The 19,786-nt window shown below is 40.8% G+C and overlaps 1 protein-coding gene across 1 annotated transcript in view; it reads left to right on the forward strand.

Moving 5' to 3' along the window:
- Positions 1-19,786, forward strand: part of chrne (cholinergic receptor, nicotinic, epsilon) — a 76,762-nt gene that overhangs the window by 36,991 nt on the left and 19,985 nt on the right. Inside the window, exons 6-8 of the mRNA XM_072257235.1 lie at positions 374-471; positions 6,460-6,660; positions 10,549-10,663. Coding sequence (XP_072113336.1) covers positions 374-471; positions 6,460-6,660; positions 10,549-10,663 — 414 coding nt within the window. The remainder of the gene's footprint in view (positions 1-373; positions 472-6,459; positions 6,661-10,548; positions 10,664-19,786) is intronic.

Genomic DNA, 19,786 nt, shown 5'->3' on the forward strand with positions numbered 1-19,786 from the left:
AATTTAAATTTTTAATATTTACTATCTATTTGTAATCCAGGGAGTGGGAAGCGCAGAAGCAAATATCGCTGTGATGATTGTACGTTCTATCAGCAATTGTTTGGCGACTATAAAGTATGATGTAGGTAGCAGGGATTATTTTTGATTTGCTTTTCAGCTGGTTCAGCACAACACTGTGGGACGAATAGCCCGTTCCTATCCTGTAGTGTTCTATGTTCTAAGAGATCCATTTTATGGTATGGAATATACTTCCCACTCGGATCTGACTCCCTTCCTTTTAGTCCAAATGCCTCTCAACCAGGGTAATGGAACTTTCTGGAAAGCTGGATATAGAAAGACATTGATTGAGAAGCTGGCTCTGTGTTGTTTTCAGGTCTCAGTCATACAATGCCCATGAAGTCAGTTTGGCGTTATCAACGGAAGAAGGAAAGTTGATTGAATGGATCCACATTGATCCTGAAGACTTCACAGGTACACCTTGGCTTTTTGCCTCTTTGCTCCAATGTGTCTCTCTCTCTCCTTTTTTGCCGGTTATGCTGCCGCTGTTTAGGGCAGCAGTAGAAGTCCTCCGTCTCTGGCAGTGTCCACCCTATCAGAAAATTGGCAAATTGGTTTATTATTATCGCGTGCACAGAGGGACAGTAGAAGATTTTGTTTTGCAGGCCACCCACTCGTTTACAACAGTGCGCTGAGGTGGTACAAGGGAAAACAGGACGAGGACAGGGTGGTGCAAAACTTTACAGTGATCACCGATCACTGAGCCACTGTCTGTTAAGAGTTTGCACGTTCTCCCCGTGATCGTGTGGGCACCTCCGGGTGCTTCGTTTCCTCTCACGTTCCTAGAAGGTGTAGGGTGAGGGTTAGTCAGCTGTGGGCATGCCATGTTGATGCCGGAAGCATGCTGCCCCCAGCATATCCTTGGGCTGTGTTGGTTTTGACACAAGCGACTCGTTACCCTGTAAGTTTCAATATATATGTGACAAATAAAGCTAAAGCCAATCCTCAAGTATTTAGCCCAGATCACGAACACCAGAAAGTGTGCAGGAGCTGGAAATCCAGAACAACACACACAAAATGCTGGAGGAACTCAGCAGGTCAGTCAGCATCTATGGAAATGAATAAACAGTCAACGTTTCGGGCTGAGACCCTTCATCCGGACTGGAGAGGAAAGGTGAAGATGCCAGAATGAAAAAGTGTGCAGGGGAAGGAGGATAGCTCGAAGGTGGTAGGTAAAGCCAGGTGAGTGGGAAAGGTCAACGGCTGGAGAGGAAGGAATCTGATAGGAGAGTGGACCATAGGAGAAAGGGAAGGAGGAGACCCAGGGAGTGCTGATAGGTGAGGCCTGTTGTAAACTGGGGGACCGCTTCGTCAAGCACCTCCACACCATCTGCCAAAAATAGAACTTCCTGGTGGCCAAACATTTTTATTCTAATTCCCATTCCCTGTCTGACATGTTGGTCCATGGCCTCCTCTTGAGCCGAGATGAGGCCACCCTCAGAGTGGAGGAGTAACACCTTAATTCCATCCCACCTGTTGGCATGAATATCGATTTCTCCTTCCAATAAAAAACTTCCCTCTTCCCCTCCCCCTTCTTCTTCTAATTCCCACTCTGGCCTCTTATCTCTTGTCACCTTCCTATCACCTCTCCCTGTGTCCCTTCCTCCTTCCCCCACCCTGCACCTTTTTTATTCTGGCATCTTCCCCCTTCCTTTCTAGTCCTGAAGAAAGGTCTCAGGTTGAGATGTTGACTGTGGAAGCATAACCCAAATTGACACCTTCCTGAGTTCTATAGCGTTACCCACTTTAAGCAAAGAACAAAATAGAACAATGACTGCTGACATAACTGAAGCTGAACTAAAAACTGCAATTAGTAGGCTTAAATTAAGCAAGTCACCAGGAACAGATAGCTATACGGCAGAGTGGTATAAAGTAGATATCCCTGGGCATGGCAAACAGAGTCTTTCAAATATTTGGGCATCATTATGCCAAAAGATTTGGCAAAATTATCAGAAAGCAATTATGCAACTATATATATAAAAAATTAAGGAAGATATAACAAGATGGAACCTAATTCCTTTTTTAAGTCTCAGTTCAAGGATTGAATCTATTAAAATGAATATATTGCCCAGACTATTATATCTCTTTCAGACCCTACCAATAGAGATTAACCAAAATCAGTTTAATAAATGGAACAAAATGTTATCAAGATATATATGGCAAGGTAAAAGGCCTAGAGTTTGTCTCAGAACTTTGCAATTAGCCAAGGAAAAGGGGGGATGGGGCCTACCTTCTCTTAGAGATTATTATTTTGCAGCACAGTTGAGAGCCATGATATGGTGGTGCAACCCATCATATGACGCTCAATGGAAAAACATTGAGGAGAGGATACTTTCCATCCCCGTACAGGCAATTTTGGCTGACAACAACCTGCAAAGTTACATAAATACTATTGATGACGCATGGGTGAAATGGACTCTTAAAATATGGAAAACTATTATAAAAGAATATAAACTAGAGGGAGATATTGCAGTTCTTAAATGGTGTGCTTATGACTCGGATTTTATGCCGAATAAACTGGATGCTAGATTTAAGGACTGGACAGCTAAAGGAATAACAGCTATTTGCAATATAATGAAAGAAGGAACACTGTTCAGTTTTGAAATGCTTAAAGAGAAACACCTATTAGAAAAACAAGACTTTTATCAGTATTTTCAGATGCGACAGTATGTTCATAGGAGGGTTAAAAATGTAACCAAGGCAAGTACATGTTTGATAGAGCTACTTAGAAAAGCATATAATTCAGATAATGGTAGTAGAATCATTTCAAGCATGTATAAGGGTTTGTCAAATCTTAAAACACATTCGTCTTCATACATTAAAACAAAATGGGGGAAGGAAGGAGGGATAATAATATCTGAGGAAGACTGGACAATAATATGGAGGTATCAATGGAAGTGTACCAGTTCACAGAAATGCAGGGAGTTTGGGATGGAAAAACTTGATAAGATTTTTTACACCCTCTCAGAATTCCCATTATGATAGTAACCTCCCTGTTTGCTGGAGAAATTGTGGCAATCAAAATGCAAACCATTATCATATTTTTTGGGATTGCCCCATTATCAAAGACTATTGGTGGGATACACAATGCCCTACAAGACATTTTTAAATGTGAAATACCCTTAGAAAGTAAGACCATATATTTTGGGTATGTAACTCAAGAATGGTTGAAAAGAGATAAAAATTTAATGAATATATTGCTGGTGGCTGGTAAAAAGACCCTTACCAGGAAATGGTTATCACAGGGGAGCCCAACTTTAAACGCATGGATGGAAATTACAATGGACATTTACAAAATGGAGAAGATAACAGCATATGTATATCATAAGTTGGAACAATTTGATTCATACTGGGAAAGGTAGTTTAACTGCATAACACCTTATAGGCCTGATTTTATTCTCACAAATCAATGAATATGTTGTAAAAAAAAGATTACCCCCTATTATGTACATAGTTTTCTCCTTTTGCTTGTTCTTTCTTTCCTCCCTTTTCTTTAAGTGTATACCTCAGATAAATATTATGTGGAGATTTGTGACAAATATGAATATAAGATGTACAGTATATGAGGGGTGATTGATAAGTTCATGGTCTAAGGTAGAAGGAGTCAATTTTAGAAAACCTAACACATTTATTTTTCAACATCATCCCCTCCTACATTTACACACTTAGTCCAGCGGTCGTGGAGCATACGGATCTTGGACCTCCAGAAAGTGTCCACAGATGGGTGATTGATAAGTTCGTGGCCTAAGGTAGAAAGAGATGAGTTATCCAGCTCTCGTTACATGCACATGCAGGTCAATCTTTGAGTGATTATGCAGAAAGTTTGAAGTTAATAACTCATCTCCTTCTACCTTAGGCCACGAACTTATCAGTCACCCCTGATGTGTTATTGACTTCAAACTTTCTGGATAATCACTCAAAGAGTTGAACTGCAAGTACATGTAACGAGAGCTGTATAACTCATCTCCTTCTACCTTAGGCCACGAACCTATCAATCACCCTTGCTGTGGACAATTTCTGGAGGTCCAAGATCCGTATGCCCTCCATGACCGCTGGACTAAGTGTGTAAATGTAGGAGGGGACTATGTTGAAAAATAAATGTGCTGGGTTTTCTAAAATTGACTCCTTCTACCTTAGGCCACGAACGTATCAATCACCCCTAATATGTACAGTGTCTGAAATACATCTTATGGAAATATTTGTTTGGTGATGAACTTGAATAAAAAATAAATTACAAAAAAAATGAAATGTCGATTGTTTATTCATTTACATAGATACTGCATGACTTCTGAATTCATCCGGTATTTTGTGTGTATCTTTAGCCCAGACCCACTGCTCTCTGGGATTGAGTGGCCTGATGACATTCAGATTTCTTGATGTTAATCAGATCACTGTTTTAAAATCAGTTCACTCCCAGATAACCCACTTTTATATATAGTTCATTGTCAATGACTCATTCCTATGTATGGGGTTGAGTGGGATCCAGGATCAGTCATGATGTAATGGTGGAGCAGACTCGATGGGCTGAATGGCCTAATTCTGCTCCTTTGTCTTACGGTATTGATCATATTCTATGTAATGACTTTTCCCATGTATGACATTACTAGGAATCAATTATTCTATGAACAAGTTGCTCGCTGTATCTGTTGCTGTCTCAGTAATCCACCCCCAGATGTCCATTAAACAATGAGCTCATGTCCAGAATGCACTGTGGAATAACTTCACCGTTGCCCTTTAGCAGCTCACCAAGACTTTCAAAAGGTCAAAGATAAACTGGCAGAGGAATACTGTCCCTTTATCTAGCGAAGAACAAGAGCAGTTATCGTGCCACACATAAATCCAAATCGGTGTTACTGCCAGCTCACTGCCACGTTAATCTCTGTGTAAATCACACCCAGGAGAACTTTATCCCAACACAGCTCAGACTGAGGTGCTCATAATGCTATAATTATCCTACTCTTTACTCGTTTCTGTGAAACTCACACCCAACGAAAAATACAATGAAATGTGTCATTTGCGTCAACAATCGTAACGTAACTCATCCCGAATGATCTCCTCACATTGATTATATGAACTCAGTAAGTTTTCTCATGTTTCTGGCTCATTTGCCCCTCAGTCATTGTGGGCATGCTCTGTTGGTGCTGGGAGGTATGGTGATGTTTGTGCCCGCGCCCCCCTGCCAGCACATCATTAGCTGCTTTGTATGTTAACACAAATGATGCATTCCACTGTATGTTAACACAAATGATGCATTCCACTGTATGTTAACACAAATGATGCTTTTCACTGTATGTTTTCATTTCCAAGGATGTTGCTGAGACTGGAGGACCTGAGTTATAAGGAAAGGTTGAATAGGTTAGGATTTTATTCCTTGAACCTAGAAGATTGAGGTGAAATTTGACAGAGTTATATATAGAGGGGTATAGATAGGGTAAATGCAAGGAGGCTTTTCCCACAGAGGTCATGGGATAAGGGTGAAAGGTGACAGGTTTAGGGGGAACATGAGGGGAAATGTCTTCACTCAGAGGGAGGTGAGAGTGTGGAATGACCTGCCAGCACAAATGGTGCATATGAGCTAGATTTCAACAATAAAGAGAAGTTTGGATAGGCACATGGACGGAGGGCTATAGTCCGGGTGTAGGTCGATGGGAATAGGCAGATTAAATGGTTCAGTACAGACTAGATGGGCCAAATGGCCGGTTTCTGTGCTGTACTTTTCCATGACTCCTTGTGATAGATACGTCTGAATCTGAATGCACGCTCTGCCATTCAATAAGGCTGTGACTGACCTTCAGCCTCAGGGCCATTTTTCCTGAACTAATCTCTTAATATCTAATAACCTCCCTCTGTCCGTCAGATTGAGATTGAGGTTTATTTATCACATGTACATTGAAACATGCAGCGGAAATGCATCATTAGCATTAGCAACCAACACAAGCTAAGGACGTACTGGTGGCAGCCCGCAAGTGTCGCCACACATTCTGGCACCAACAGAGCGTGCCCACCATGTTCAGCAGAACAACACAGAATGCAACAAGTGACCAAGCAAACACGGCAAAACAAGCCTCCCTCCTTCCCTCCAACCCACCCACCCACACATATACACAATCCTCTAACCCTACTTCGGCCCCCAGCCTCCACCGGAATCATAGATTTGAGCCTTCGATTTCCCCAGTGGACTCACAGTCTCAGGGCTCTGGCCACTGGTCCTCGATTTCTGGACTTCTGATTGACAAAACTCAGTGATTGTGCCGAAGCAGTCCACTTGCGTAAAGAATTCACTGCCACCCGGGTGCAGAAATCCCTTCTCATCTCTGTCCTGAAAAGCCAGCCTTTTATTCTGAGACCTCAAGGTTCACCTCCAATATTTAAGACCGAAAATTTCTCTTTTTTCCCTGACAGAGAATGGTGAGTGGACAATAAGGCACAAGCCTGCAAAGAAGAACATCAACTGGCAGTTCACTGAGGATGATACTGAGTACCAGGAGATTATCTTCTTCCTAATCATTCAGAGGAAGCCACTGTTCTACGTCATCAACATCATTGCTCCCTGTGTCCTCATTTCCTCACTGGTGGTCCTTGTCTACTTCTTGCCAGCACAAGGTAATGAGATGGAAATTTAAGGGGTATAGCAATTTGTTTTACTGCCCCTCAAGTCTTGATCCTAACTCTGTGTGGAATTCGTACACCCGTCCATTGACTGTGTGGGATTTGTACACTTGTCCATTGACTCTGTGAGATTTGCACACTCGTCCATTGACTGTGGGATTTGTACACTCACCCATTGATTGTATGGGATTTGTACACTTGTCCATTGTGTGGAATTTGTACACCCATCCATTGACTGTGTGGGATTTGTACACTTGTCCATTGACTGTATGGGATTTGTACGCTCATCCATTGTATGAAATTTGTACACCCATCCATTGACTGTGTGGGATTTGTACACCCATCCATTGACTGTGTGGGATTTGTACACTCGTCCATTGACTGAGGGATTTGTACATTCGTCCATTGACTGTGCGGGATTTATACACTTGTCCATTGACTGTGTGGGATTTATACACTCATCCATTGACTGTGGGATTTGTACAATCATCCATTAACTGTGTAGGATTTGTACACTCATCCATTGACTGTGTGGGATTTGTACACTCATCCATTGACTGTGTGGGATTTGTACACCCATCTATTGACTGTGTGGGATTTGTACACTCGTCCATTGACTGAGGGATTTGTACATTCGTCCATTGACTGTGCGGGATTTATACACTTGTCCATTGACTGTGTGGGATTTATACACTCATCCATTGACTGTGGGATCTGTACAATCATCCATTAACTGTGTAGGATTTGTACACTCATCCATTGACTTTGTGGGAGTCCTATATTCGTCCATTGACTGTGGGATTTGGACACTTGTCCATTGTGTGGAATTTGTACACCCGTCCATTGACTGTGTGGGATTTGTATACTTATCCATTGACTGTATGGAATTTGTACACCCATCCATTGACTGTGTGGGATTCATAAACCCATCCATTGACTGTGTGGGATTTGTACACTCGTCCATTGACTGTGTGGGATTCATAAACCCATCCATTGACTGTGTGGGATTTGTACACTCGTCCATTGACTGTGTGGGATTTGTACACTTGCCCAAAGACTGTGAGGGATTTGTACACTCATCCATTGACTGTGAGGAATTTGTACACTTGTCCATTGACTGTGTGGGATTTGTACACTTGTCCATCGACTGTGAGGGATTTATACACTCGTCTATAGGCTGTGCAGGATCTGTACACTCGTCCATTGACTTGTGGGATTTGTACACTAGTCCATTGACTGTGCTGGATTTTTACACTTGTCCATTGACTGTGAGGGATTTATATTCTCGTCCATAGACTGCAGGGTTTGTACACTTGTCCATTGACTGTCTGGGATTTGTACACTTGTCCATTGACTGTATGGGATTTGTACACTCATCCATTGACTGTGCAGGATTTGTACACTTGTCCATTGACTCTATGGGATTTGTACACTCATTCATTGACTGTGCAGGATTTGTACACTTGTCCATTGACTGTATGGGATTTGTACACTCATTCATTGACTGTGCAGGATTTGTACACTTGTCCATTGACTGTGAGGGATTTATACACTCCTCCATAGACTGTGCAGGATCTGTACACTCGTCCATTGACTGTGAGGGATTTATACACTCGTCCATAGACTGTGCAGGATCTGTACACTCGTCCATTGACTTGTGGGATTTGTACACTAGTCCATTGACTGTGCAGGATCTGTACACTCGTCCATTGACTTGTGGGATTTGTACACTAGTCCATTGACTGTGCAGGATCTGTACACTCGTCCATAGACTGTGCAGGATCTGTACACTAGTCCATTGACTGTGCAGGATCTGTACACTCGTCCATAGACTGTGCAGGATCTGTACACTAGTCCATTGACTGTGCTGGATTTGTACACTTGTCCATTGACTGTATGGGATTTGTACACTCATCCATCGACTGCAGGGTTTGTACACTTGTCCATTGACTGTATGGGATTTGTACACTCATTCATTGACTGTGTAGGATTTGTACACTTGTCCATTGACTGTATGGGATTTGTACACTTGTCCATTGACTGTGCGGGATTTGTACACTTGTCCATTGACTGTATGGGATTTGTACACTCGTCCATTGACTGTACAGGATTTGTACACTCGTCCATTGACTGTGCTGGATTTGTACACTTGTCCATTGACTTGTGGGATTTGTACACTAGTCCATTGACTGTGCAGGATCTGTACACTCGTCCATTGACTTGTGGGATTTGTACACTAGTCCATTGACTGTGCAGGATCTGTACACTCGTCCATTGACTTGTGGGATTTGTACACTAGTCCATTGACTGTGCAGGATCTGTACACTCGTCCATAGACTGTGCAGGATCTGTACACTAGTCCATTGACTGTGCAGGATCTGTACACTCGTCCATAGACTGTGCAGGATCTGTACACTAATCCATTGACTGTGCTGGATTTGTACACTTGTCCATTGACTGTATGGGATTTGCACACTCATCCATCGACTGTGCAGGATTTGTACACTTGTTCATTGACTGTATGGGATTTGTACACTCATTCATTGACTGTGTAGGATTTGTACACTTGTCCATTGACTGTATGGGATTTGTACACTTGTCCATTGACTGTGCGGGATTTGTACACTTGTCCATTGACTGTATGGGATTTGTACACTCGTCCATTGACTGTACAGGATTTGTACACTTGTCCATTGACTGTACAGGATCTGTACACTCGTCCATTGACTGTATGGGATTTGTACACTTGTCCATTGACTGTGCGGGATTTGTACACTTGTCCATTGACTGTATGGGATTTGTACACTCGTCCATTGACTGTACAGGATTTGTACACTTGTCCATTGACTGTACAGGATCTGTACACTCGTCCATTGACTTGTGGGATTTGTACACTAGTCCATTGACTGTGCGGGATTTGTACACTTGTCCATTGACTGTATGGGATTTGTACACTCGTCCATTGACTGTACAGGATTTGTACACTTGTCCATTGACTGTACAGGATCTGTACACTCGTCCATTGACTTGTGGGATTTGTACACTAGTCCATTGACTGTGCTGGATTTGTACACTTGTCCATTGACTGTGTGGAACTTGCTTTATTTGACTCTAATTGCCACATTAAGACAATTACATAGTCAGCCTACTACTGTCTTAAAAATATAGCGAGAGTTGAAGGGCTTATGTCTCAGCAAGATCTAGAAAAACTCATCAATGTATTTACTTTTAGTAGGCTTGAGTACTGTGATGCATTTTCACAGTTCTTTATAAAAACTCCCTCAGGCAGCGGCACCTCATTCAGAACTGCTAGAGTCCTCACTAAGACCAAGAAAGTAGAACATATCACTCCAGTTCTCAGACCACTTCACTGGCTTCCTGCCCATCAGAGGATCGACTTTAAAGTATTACTACTGGTTTTGTAAAGCACTGAATGGTCTTGGGCCAAATACATCTCCGATCTCTTGCTGCATTATGAACATTCCCGAGGCCTCAGGTTGTCTGGGGCGTGTCTTTTCTTCTTGTTGTTGCATTTAATCAGAATCTCCTGCAATGTAACTTCCATTTCTTTATTTTTGTGTGATTTTATTCTCTTTATAATGTCTGAAATGTGATGTTCGATTTTTATATCTTGTTCTATGTAAAGCACTCTGAACTGTCTTGTGTTTGAAAAGTGCTTACAAATAAACTTGCACTGCCTAGTGTTCATGGGTTCAGAAAGCTAATGATGGATGTGGGGCAGGGGAAGAGGCTCTCCCTAAAAGAGAGCTTGTACAGGCTTTTAATTAATTATAATTCCCATTTGCATGTTGTACCTGCTCACTTATGTATGTTAGATATGTAAAACACATAGCTACTAATTCTCTTTGTTTTTCTCCCAAGCTGGAGGTCAAAAATGTACTCTCTCCATATCTGTTCTTCTGGCACAAACTGTCTTCCTGTTCTTGATTGCACAGAAAGTTCCAGAAACATCACTACATGTTCCACTCATTACAAAGTAAGTGACAAGTGTCTCAGTTTTCTCGTAAGAAGCCAATATTAAAAAAAACACTATTAATTAGTCATTCTTAATTGGCTAGAAAATTTAGACACAAGAGATTCTGTAGATGCTTGAAATCTTGAGAAACAGACAGAGAATGCTGGAGGAACTCAGCAGGTCAGGCAGCATCTGTGGAAATGAATAAACAGTTGAGGTTTCAGGCCGAGACCCTTCTTCAGGACTGGAAAGGAAGCGGGAAGAAGATGGGGTGGGGGAGGGGAAGGAGTGCAAGCTTACAGGTGATAGGTGTGACCAGATGAGGGGGAAGCGGATGAAATAAGAAGCTGAGCTGTGATAGATGGAAGAGGTAAAGTGCCGAAGAAGAGGGAGGTGGAAAAATTACCGAAAGTCAGAGAAAGCAATGTCTGTGCCATCAGGTTGGAGGCAACCCAGACTTGAAACTCTAATGTTCCATCAACACCTTTTGGGGAGAGAAAAGCCAAATTTCTGTCATATTATCTTATTTCCATTGTTACGTAACCAGCAACAATGAATATCAACCAAGACAGGTTATATAAAAACAACCAAACATTTATTAAACACAGATAAACGATAAGGAAAAACAAACAAACGAAAACTTTAACCGAAAGTTAACAAATATGCAGCCGTTCACCAACTCGTCACTCAGCTCTGGTTCTTAAAGCGTTAAATGCGAAAACAGTTCTTAAAGTGATACAGTCAGATATAGTTCTTAAAGCGATAACTTCGAAAGTCCAACAGATTTATACGTTCAATTGGGAGAGACTTCTCTGGAGAAGGATTTCTTCATAGACACGACTTTCCTGTAGGTTCTGTCTACAGGATTCACGATGCCAAAAATAAATGGTTTAAATCAACTGATCTTAAATTCCTTTAGAGAGAGAGCACACCTTTGCATGAACTTTTTTTGGCAAGAGTTATCCTTGATGCAGGTCGTACTCCTCCAACGAAGACTCAATAAGGTCGATCCTTTATTAAACTGCCAAACGATGCCGACTCCTCTTGATCCTTCGATCCTGTACTTCGATAAATTCTTCACTCTCCCTTCTACTGTTGGAATTGGGTAAATCAACACATCTAGCAAAGATTTTCAGTCCAATAATATGGTATCTTGCAACAGAACGCAACACTCCGTTTTAAAAATGAAACTGCGTCACAAAAACAAACACGCAACAGAAACGGAGATACAGCACGTTCTACCTGGAAATCTACAAACTAAAAACCAACTGCATCAGCTGGGCCAACCCTTATATAGTCATGGTGCACATGTCATCATGTGACCTCACATCGGCAGGAAAATCACATCAGGTGACCTCCAAAAGACCATTACATCATTCTCACAAAACAAAACACAGATCTCCTTGAGCATGTAACACCTCCCTCCAAAAAAAATTTGGTCTCTTGAAGAACAAAATTTTAGCAATTTATACAAAAAAAATACAAAGGTATAAAACTTACAAAATACACAATACATACAATCTTATCTTTCAGCCCTTTACAAACTAATGTACAGTAGGAGTGTTACAAATGTTAAAATATCACTCCAAAACAAATTTTCATTGTACATTTAGCATCTAGACAAACAATCAGCGATCACATTGTCTTTACCCTTAATATGAGTGATCAAAATATTGTACTCCTGTAACATTGGACTGTATTATTAAACTGGAGTCTAATTTCCTTAACCCTTTTCCTTAACTGTCACAGTGGCATGACCAAATTCACTTTTAGCTAAGTTAATAGTTAAGTTAGCTTTGGAAAGTCTCTCAAATAATTTCTCCATCGCCGTAAAATATGTGCTTTCCACGTATTATTCCCTGTAACCAAATCATCAATATAGGCATCTGTATCTTTTAATCCCTGAATCACGCCATTAATCATCCTCTGAAAAGTACCTGGTGCACTCTTCATCCCAAATGGAAGAACATTATATTCATATAACCCAGACGGGGTTACAAATGCTGAAATCTCTCTACCTCTATCCGTCAATGGAACACACCAATAACCTTTTAACAAATCAATTTTTGTAAGGAATTTGGCCTGTCCAACTTTATCCACACAATCATCTACCCTAGGGATTGGATATGCATCGGTCTTTGTCACAGCATTCACCTTTCTGTAATCCGTACAAAACCTAATACTATTGTCTGGCTTAGGCGCCATAACACATGGTGAACTCCAATTCGAATTAGAATGTCTAATAATATTATTCTCTAACATATACTTAATTTCTTGTTCAGCAAGTTCACATTTTTCCCTGTTCATTCGATATGGATGTTGTTTTATGGGTTTTGCATCTCCCACATCTACATCATGCATAGTTAGGGTGGTTCTTCTAGGAACGTCTGGAAATAAATCTCTATATTTAAAAGTTAACTATTTCGTCTGCTCTCTCTGCTCTGGCTGTAAATGAGCTAATTTTTCATCAATATTTTCCAGAATTTTTGAACTTGGTAACCTGGCTGAAATAATGTTGGGTTTAAAATGAGTTTCACACAAATCCTCCAGTAAGTTTTCATCAAGATCAGACTCATTATCAATCACAACAGTCATAGTAGCAACTTCTCCCTCATAATACGGTCTTATCATATTTATATGACACAGCTGTGTTGTCTTTCTCCGATCTGGGGTTTTTACTGCATAATCCACATCATTTACCTTAGATTTAATCTCGTAAGGACCATGGAATTTGGCTTGTAATGGGTTCATTTGCACTGGGAAAAGAACCAACACCTTATCTCCAGGCTTAAATGACCTCATCCTAGCTTCCTTATCATATCACGTCTTCATCTTCTCTTGAGCTAACTTTAAATTTTTCCTTGGCCAAGATACAAGCTTTGTACAATCTTTCTTTAAATTTCAAAACATAATCTAGCAAATTAGTGTGTACTTCTTTATTAATCCACTGTTTCTTCAACAAAGCCAAAGATCCTCGAACTCTATGCCCAAACACAAGCTCAAACGGACTAAAACCTAATGATTCCTGTACTGCCTCCCTTACTGCAAAAAGTAGTAAATGTATACCTTCATCCCAGTCCTTTTAATTTTCTACACAATATGTCCTAATCATAGTTTTTAATGTAGAATGAAATCTCTCCAAGGCTCCTTGTGATTCTGGATGATAGGTTGAGGAAATAATCTGTTTTGCTCCCAGTTTATAAACTATCTGTTGAAACAACCCCAACATAAAATTACTACCTTGATCTGATTGAATTTCCTTAGGCAGCCCAAAATAAGTGAAGAATTTTATAAGAGCCTTTGTCACAGTTTTGGCTGTTATATTCCTAAGAGGTACTGCCTCTGGAAACCTAGACGCTGTGCACATAATAGTTAATAAAAATTGATGTCCAGTTTTAGTCTTTGGCAAAGGACCTACACAATCTACAATGATTTTTGAGAATGGCTCACTGAATACAGGAATTGGTTGCAGTGGGGCCACTGGAGTAACTTGATTAGGTTTACCCACAATTTGACACGTATGACACGTTCTACAAAATGTCGCCACATCTTGTCTTAAACTAGGCCAATAAAAATGTTTAGAAACTTTATTCATAGTTTTCTTTACACCTAAATGATCACCTAAAGGAATACTATGATCCATAGTTAAAATCTCATTTTGGTAAACTTTAGGAACTACTACCTGATGATTAACTTCCCATTCCTCACCAGCAGGAATTGTAGGCGATCTCCACTTTCTCATTAATACCCCCTTTTCAGAATAATATCCAACTGGTACTTTTTCAATTTCACTATCTGGAAGAGCTTGTTCTTTTAATTTAACTATCTCAGGATCTCTACCCTGCTCTGCTATCATCTCCTTCCGAGATAAAGACAAGTCTTCCTGATCAGACTTACCATCAAAATCCTGATCAAATAATGTAGGCAAGAAAGTTTCTAATGCATCCTCAAATTTCAAATCTTGATTTGAACTGTCATGGGTGACAACCTCATCCTTTACATCAGTCTTTTTAGCCATAGCTCTTGTTACAACACAGGAAGAATCTGTGTTAGAATCCCTCTGTGGTTCCTCAGAATTTGAATTTATTGTCAAATGCACTTCAGGATAAACTTGTCCACCTGCTAAATCATTCCCTAACAAAAGAGAAACATCATTCACAGGTAAACTGGATTGTAGTCCTACTTTAACAACCCCTGTAACTAATCCCGACCTTAAATTTACTCTATGTAAATGTACTGGCATAATGGCACTCCCTACTCCTCTTATAAAATTTACCTCATCAATGTCAGACTCATCACTAAACCTTAGCACACTGTCTAATATTAGTGATTGCAAAGTTCCAGTATCTCTAAGTATCCTTCTTGGTACTGCATTGGATCCTTCTTTCAAGGATATAAATCCTTCTGTTATAAGAGATTCATATCCCTTCTTAACTTGGTCAGACTCTGACACATCTTCATTAATATTTTCTAAACCCCATGGTTTTGCAGGTGTTTCAATATGCTGCACACAAGCATCTGGGACCGCTTCTTTCTCTTTCTGTTTCAATTGGAAGCAATTAGCTACTACATGTCCAGGTTTCTTACAACAATTACAAATAATACAAAATGTCCTTCCTTCACATGTCTCCCTTCATCCTTACTTTTCTCACTAACTTCAGATTTAATTTCTGATTTACCTTGACTCTCTGTGCTGTTTTTCCTTTTAAAAATTTTACCTGGAGAAAATTTATTCTTGTGAATTAAAACATACTCATCAGCCAATTTAGCAATCTCCTGCAATGTGGCAGTGTCCCGTTCATTTAAGTACGTTCTCACTTCAACAGGAATGCTTCTTATAAATTCCTGCTGCAAAATCAGCTCTTTTAATTTATTATACTCCCCATTCACATTTTTAGAGGAAACCCATCTCTCAAAACACACAGATTTCTCATAGGCAAATTCCACATAAGTTTTTTTGCACCAATTTCTTCAAACTTCTAAATCTTTCTTTATACGCTTCTGGAACCATCTCATATGCCTTTGATATGTGCTGCTTAACAATATCATAATTCAGTGCTTGATCAGTATTTAAAGCTGTATAAACTTGTTGTGCCTTGACATTAATTACACTTTGTAACATCACTGGCCATTGCTCTTTAAACTCAGAGCAACTGTTTTGAAATGTTGGAAATATGTGTCCACATCAGCTTCATTAAATGGAGGAGCCAAAATAACCTCACGACTAGCAGTAAACTGTTTTGTAGAACCAGAAGATTGACTCTCGGACTTTAATTTCTGCATCTGTAGCTCGAATTTCCTCTGGTTATCAGCTTCTCTTTCTTTAAATTCCCTTAATGTTAATAGCCTCCATAGCCTCAAATTCCTTTTGTTTATTTACAGCTTCTAACCAACTCTTTTCTAAATCAGCTTCTAATTGCTTTAACTTTATTTGTTCAAGGTGTAACTGCATTTCCAGATTACTCATTGGAAACTTATCTAACACCTCCTCATCAAACAATTCGAAATTAATATAATGTTCAGTGATTTTTCTTTGTATGAAAGCCTTGGTGGAATTCCTCGTAATGCCTTTAATATCCAACTTCCTAGCAATCTCCAATACCTCAGGTTTTCTCACAGTCTCTAAAGATCCCGAATCAGGTGTCTTCAAAAACCCGTCAATATCCATTGTTGCCGAATACAACATACACACCAATCAAACGAAAAAAAATTGGATATTTCCCTTATCCAAATCAGAATGGCAATTATCAGCACTTAAACTCAAAATTGGAACATCTCCCGTGAGCCCCCACAGTTTATGTTACGTAACCGGCAACAATGAATATCAATCGAGACAGGTTATATAAAAACAACCAAACATTTATTAAACACCGATAAACGATAAGGAAAAAAAAAGAAAACTTTAACCAGAAGTTAACAAATATGCAGCCGTTCACCAACTCATCACTCGGCTCTGGCTCTTAAAGTGTTAAATGTGAAACCAGTTCTTAAAGCGATACAGTCAGATATAGTTCTTACAGCGATAACTTCGAAAGTCCAACAGATTTATACGTTCAATTGGGAGAGACTTCTCTGGAGAAGGAGTTCTTCACAGACGCAACTTTACTGCTGGTTCTGTCCACAGGATTCACGATGCCGAAAATAAACAGTTTAAATCAACTGACTTTAAATTCCTTTAGAGAGAGAGAGAGAGAGAGAGAGAGAGAGCACACCTTTGCATGAACTCCTTGTTCTTTTTGGCAAGAGCTTTCCTTGATGCAGTTCGTACTCCTCCAACGAAGACTCAATAAGGTCGATCCTTTATTAAACTGCCAAACGATGCCGACTCCTCTTGATCCTTCCAATAATATGGTATCTTGCAACAGAACACAACACTCCATTTTAAAAATGAAACTGCATCACAAAAACAAACACACAACAGAAACGGAGATACAGCACGTTCTACTTGGAAATCTACAAACTAAAAACTAACTGTGTCACCTGGATCGACCCTTATATAGTCATGATGCACATGTCATCACGTGACCTCACATCGGCGGGAAAATCACATCAGGTGACCTCCAAAAGACCATTACATCATTCTCACAAAAAAAAAACACATCTCCTTGAGCATGTAACACCATGTTGAGATGTTTTTGTCAGTGGGATAATCTCAAAGAAAGGAACATGGTGTCAAGTTAAGAGCTGGTCATTGACAACTGAGGTATGTTGAAAATTCCTTTCGCAGAGAGTGAGGTGGCACAGTAGCATAGTGGTTAGCACGACGCTTTACCGGTGACCTGTGTTCAGTTCCTGCTGCTAGCTGTAAGAAGTTTGTACATTCTCCCCGATCCCATGTAGGTTCCCTCTGGGTGCTCTGCTTTCCTCCCACAGTCCAAAGACGTACAGGTTGGTAGGTAGTTGGTCATTGTGAGTTGTCCTGTGATTAGGCCTGGGTTAAATCAGTGGATTTCTGAGCAGTGTGGCTCAAAGGGCCCACTCTGTGCTGAACGCCAATCAATCAATCAATCAATAGATAGGAAAATATATTGATAGATGCATAGATAGATAAATTCATAGATTAATAGATAGACACATATGTTGAAAAATATATGAATGAATAAACAAATAAATAAATAAATAGGTAGATAGATAAAAGTAATGTGTGGAATGCCCTGCTCCAGAGGGTTGCAGGGGGCTGGTTCTTTAGATGTATTTAAAGTGGGGGTAGATACATTTTTGAAAGATTGGAGGAATGAGGACAATGGAGAAAAGGAAGAGTGCAGCAGCTGAGCCCTGGTGTAGAGTAGGCTTGAGCGGCCAGGAAGCTTACCTTCTTCCTGTTTCTATCTTTTATTTGTTTAGAGACACAGCACGGTAACTGGTCCTCCTGGCCCAATTAAACCCATGTGACCAACTAACCTTCTAACCTGAATGTCTTTGGGATGTGGGAGGAAACCTATGCGATCACAGGGAGAACGTATAAACTCCTTACTGACCGCAGCGGGACTGAACCCAGATCACTGTGCTGTAATAGCATTACGCTAATTGCTAGGCTGACATGCCACCAACTACGCTACCATGTCACCTACACATCTCCTTGCATTCTTGTACATTTTTACACATAAGACCTTAAGATAAAGGAGCAGAGTTGGGCCATTTGGCCCATCGTGTCTGCTCCACCATTTCATCATGTCTGATTCATTTTCCCTCTCAGCCCCAATCTCGCCTTCTCCCCGTATCTCTTCATGCCCTGACCAATCTACCAATCCCTGCCTTAAATATACCCAATGGCTTAGCCTCCACAGCCACTTGTGGCAACGAACTCCAGTGATATCCACATTGATAATGAAATGGGACTTGCTGAGATGATTGACTGAAGCACTATCAAAGAGAACTTCACTCCACTACCCTACTGAGAATAGTGAGGTGGAATTAGCCTAATGTCTTTCTCAGCTCTCTTTGACACATTGAAAGGCCTCCTGGTAGAACATAGAAGAATGTTGTGCTCACCTTCAATCTAACTCTTCCCTCATACATAGTCCTCCATTTTTTCTCTCATCCATGTACCTATCAAGGGTTTATGAAACATCCTTAATGTATCTGCCACTACCAGCACCCTGGCAATGCATTCCACATACCTACCACTATCTGTGTAAAAAAAACACTACCCCGACATCTCCCTTATACTTTCTTCCAATCACCCAAAATTTCCATAATTCTGCAGTGCTACGATGAGGGTGGCCAGATAGAACCCTGTTCAGATGGTAGAGGTTAAGAAGCCTTTTGACAAGGTGAAGACAGAAGGGAAAGGTGAAGGGGCTCAGCCTGAAATGTAGACCGTTTATTCCTTTCCACAGATGCTGCCTGACCTGCTGAGCTCCTCCAGTATTGAGTGTGTGTTGCTCTGGATTTTCAGCATCTGCAGAATCTCCTGTTTGAAGGTCCAGGGAGGCAATTTCCATTCTGCAGACCCCCCTTCGGCTTAAGGTGTCTGCATCTTCGATGGTGGCATGAAAATCGGGAGATTCTCACCAGATCTACAAAGAACTCAGAGGTTGAGGAATTTACAGCGATGGCAGGATTGGGGCTGTGAAAGGATTTGTAATCAAAGGTTGACAGCCAGCATTTTGCATCTCATTTTGATAAACTAGATTTGATATACAGTACTTTAAACACAAGAGATTCTGCAGATGCTGGAAATCCTGAGTAGAACACAGGATGCCGGAGGAACTCAGCAGCTCAGGCAGCACTGATGGAGGGGAATAAACAGATGACATTTCGGGTGGACTGGAAAGGAGAGGAGAAGAAGCCAAAATTAGAAGGTGGGGGAGGGGAAGGAGTGCAAACTCGAAGGTGATAGGTGAAGCCAGGTGAGGGGGAAGGTAGGTGGCTGAGGGCGGAGGGTGGATTAAGTGAGAAACTGGGAGGTGCGAGATTGAAAAGGTGGAGGGCTGAAGAAAAAGGATTCTGATAGGAGAGGAGAGTGCACCATGAACGAAAGTGAGAGGGAGGCATTAGAGAGTGGTGATGGGCAGGCGAGGAGGGGGTAGGGGGGTGTCAGAATGGGGAATGGAAGAAGGGAAAAGGGGTTGTGAGAGAAATCGATGTTCTTGCCATCAGGTTGGAGGCTACCCAGATGGAATATGAGGTGATGCTCCTCCA

Source organism: Mobula birostris, chromosome 5 (genome assembly GCF_030028105.1).
Source record: "Mobula birostris isolate sMobBir1 chromosome 5, sMobBir1.hap1, whole genome shotgun sequence".
In the NCBI taxonomy this organism is placed as follows: Eukaryota; Metazoa; Chordata; class Chondrichthyes; order Myliobatiformes; family Myliobatidae; genus Mobula; species Mobula birostris.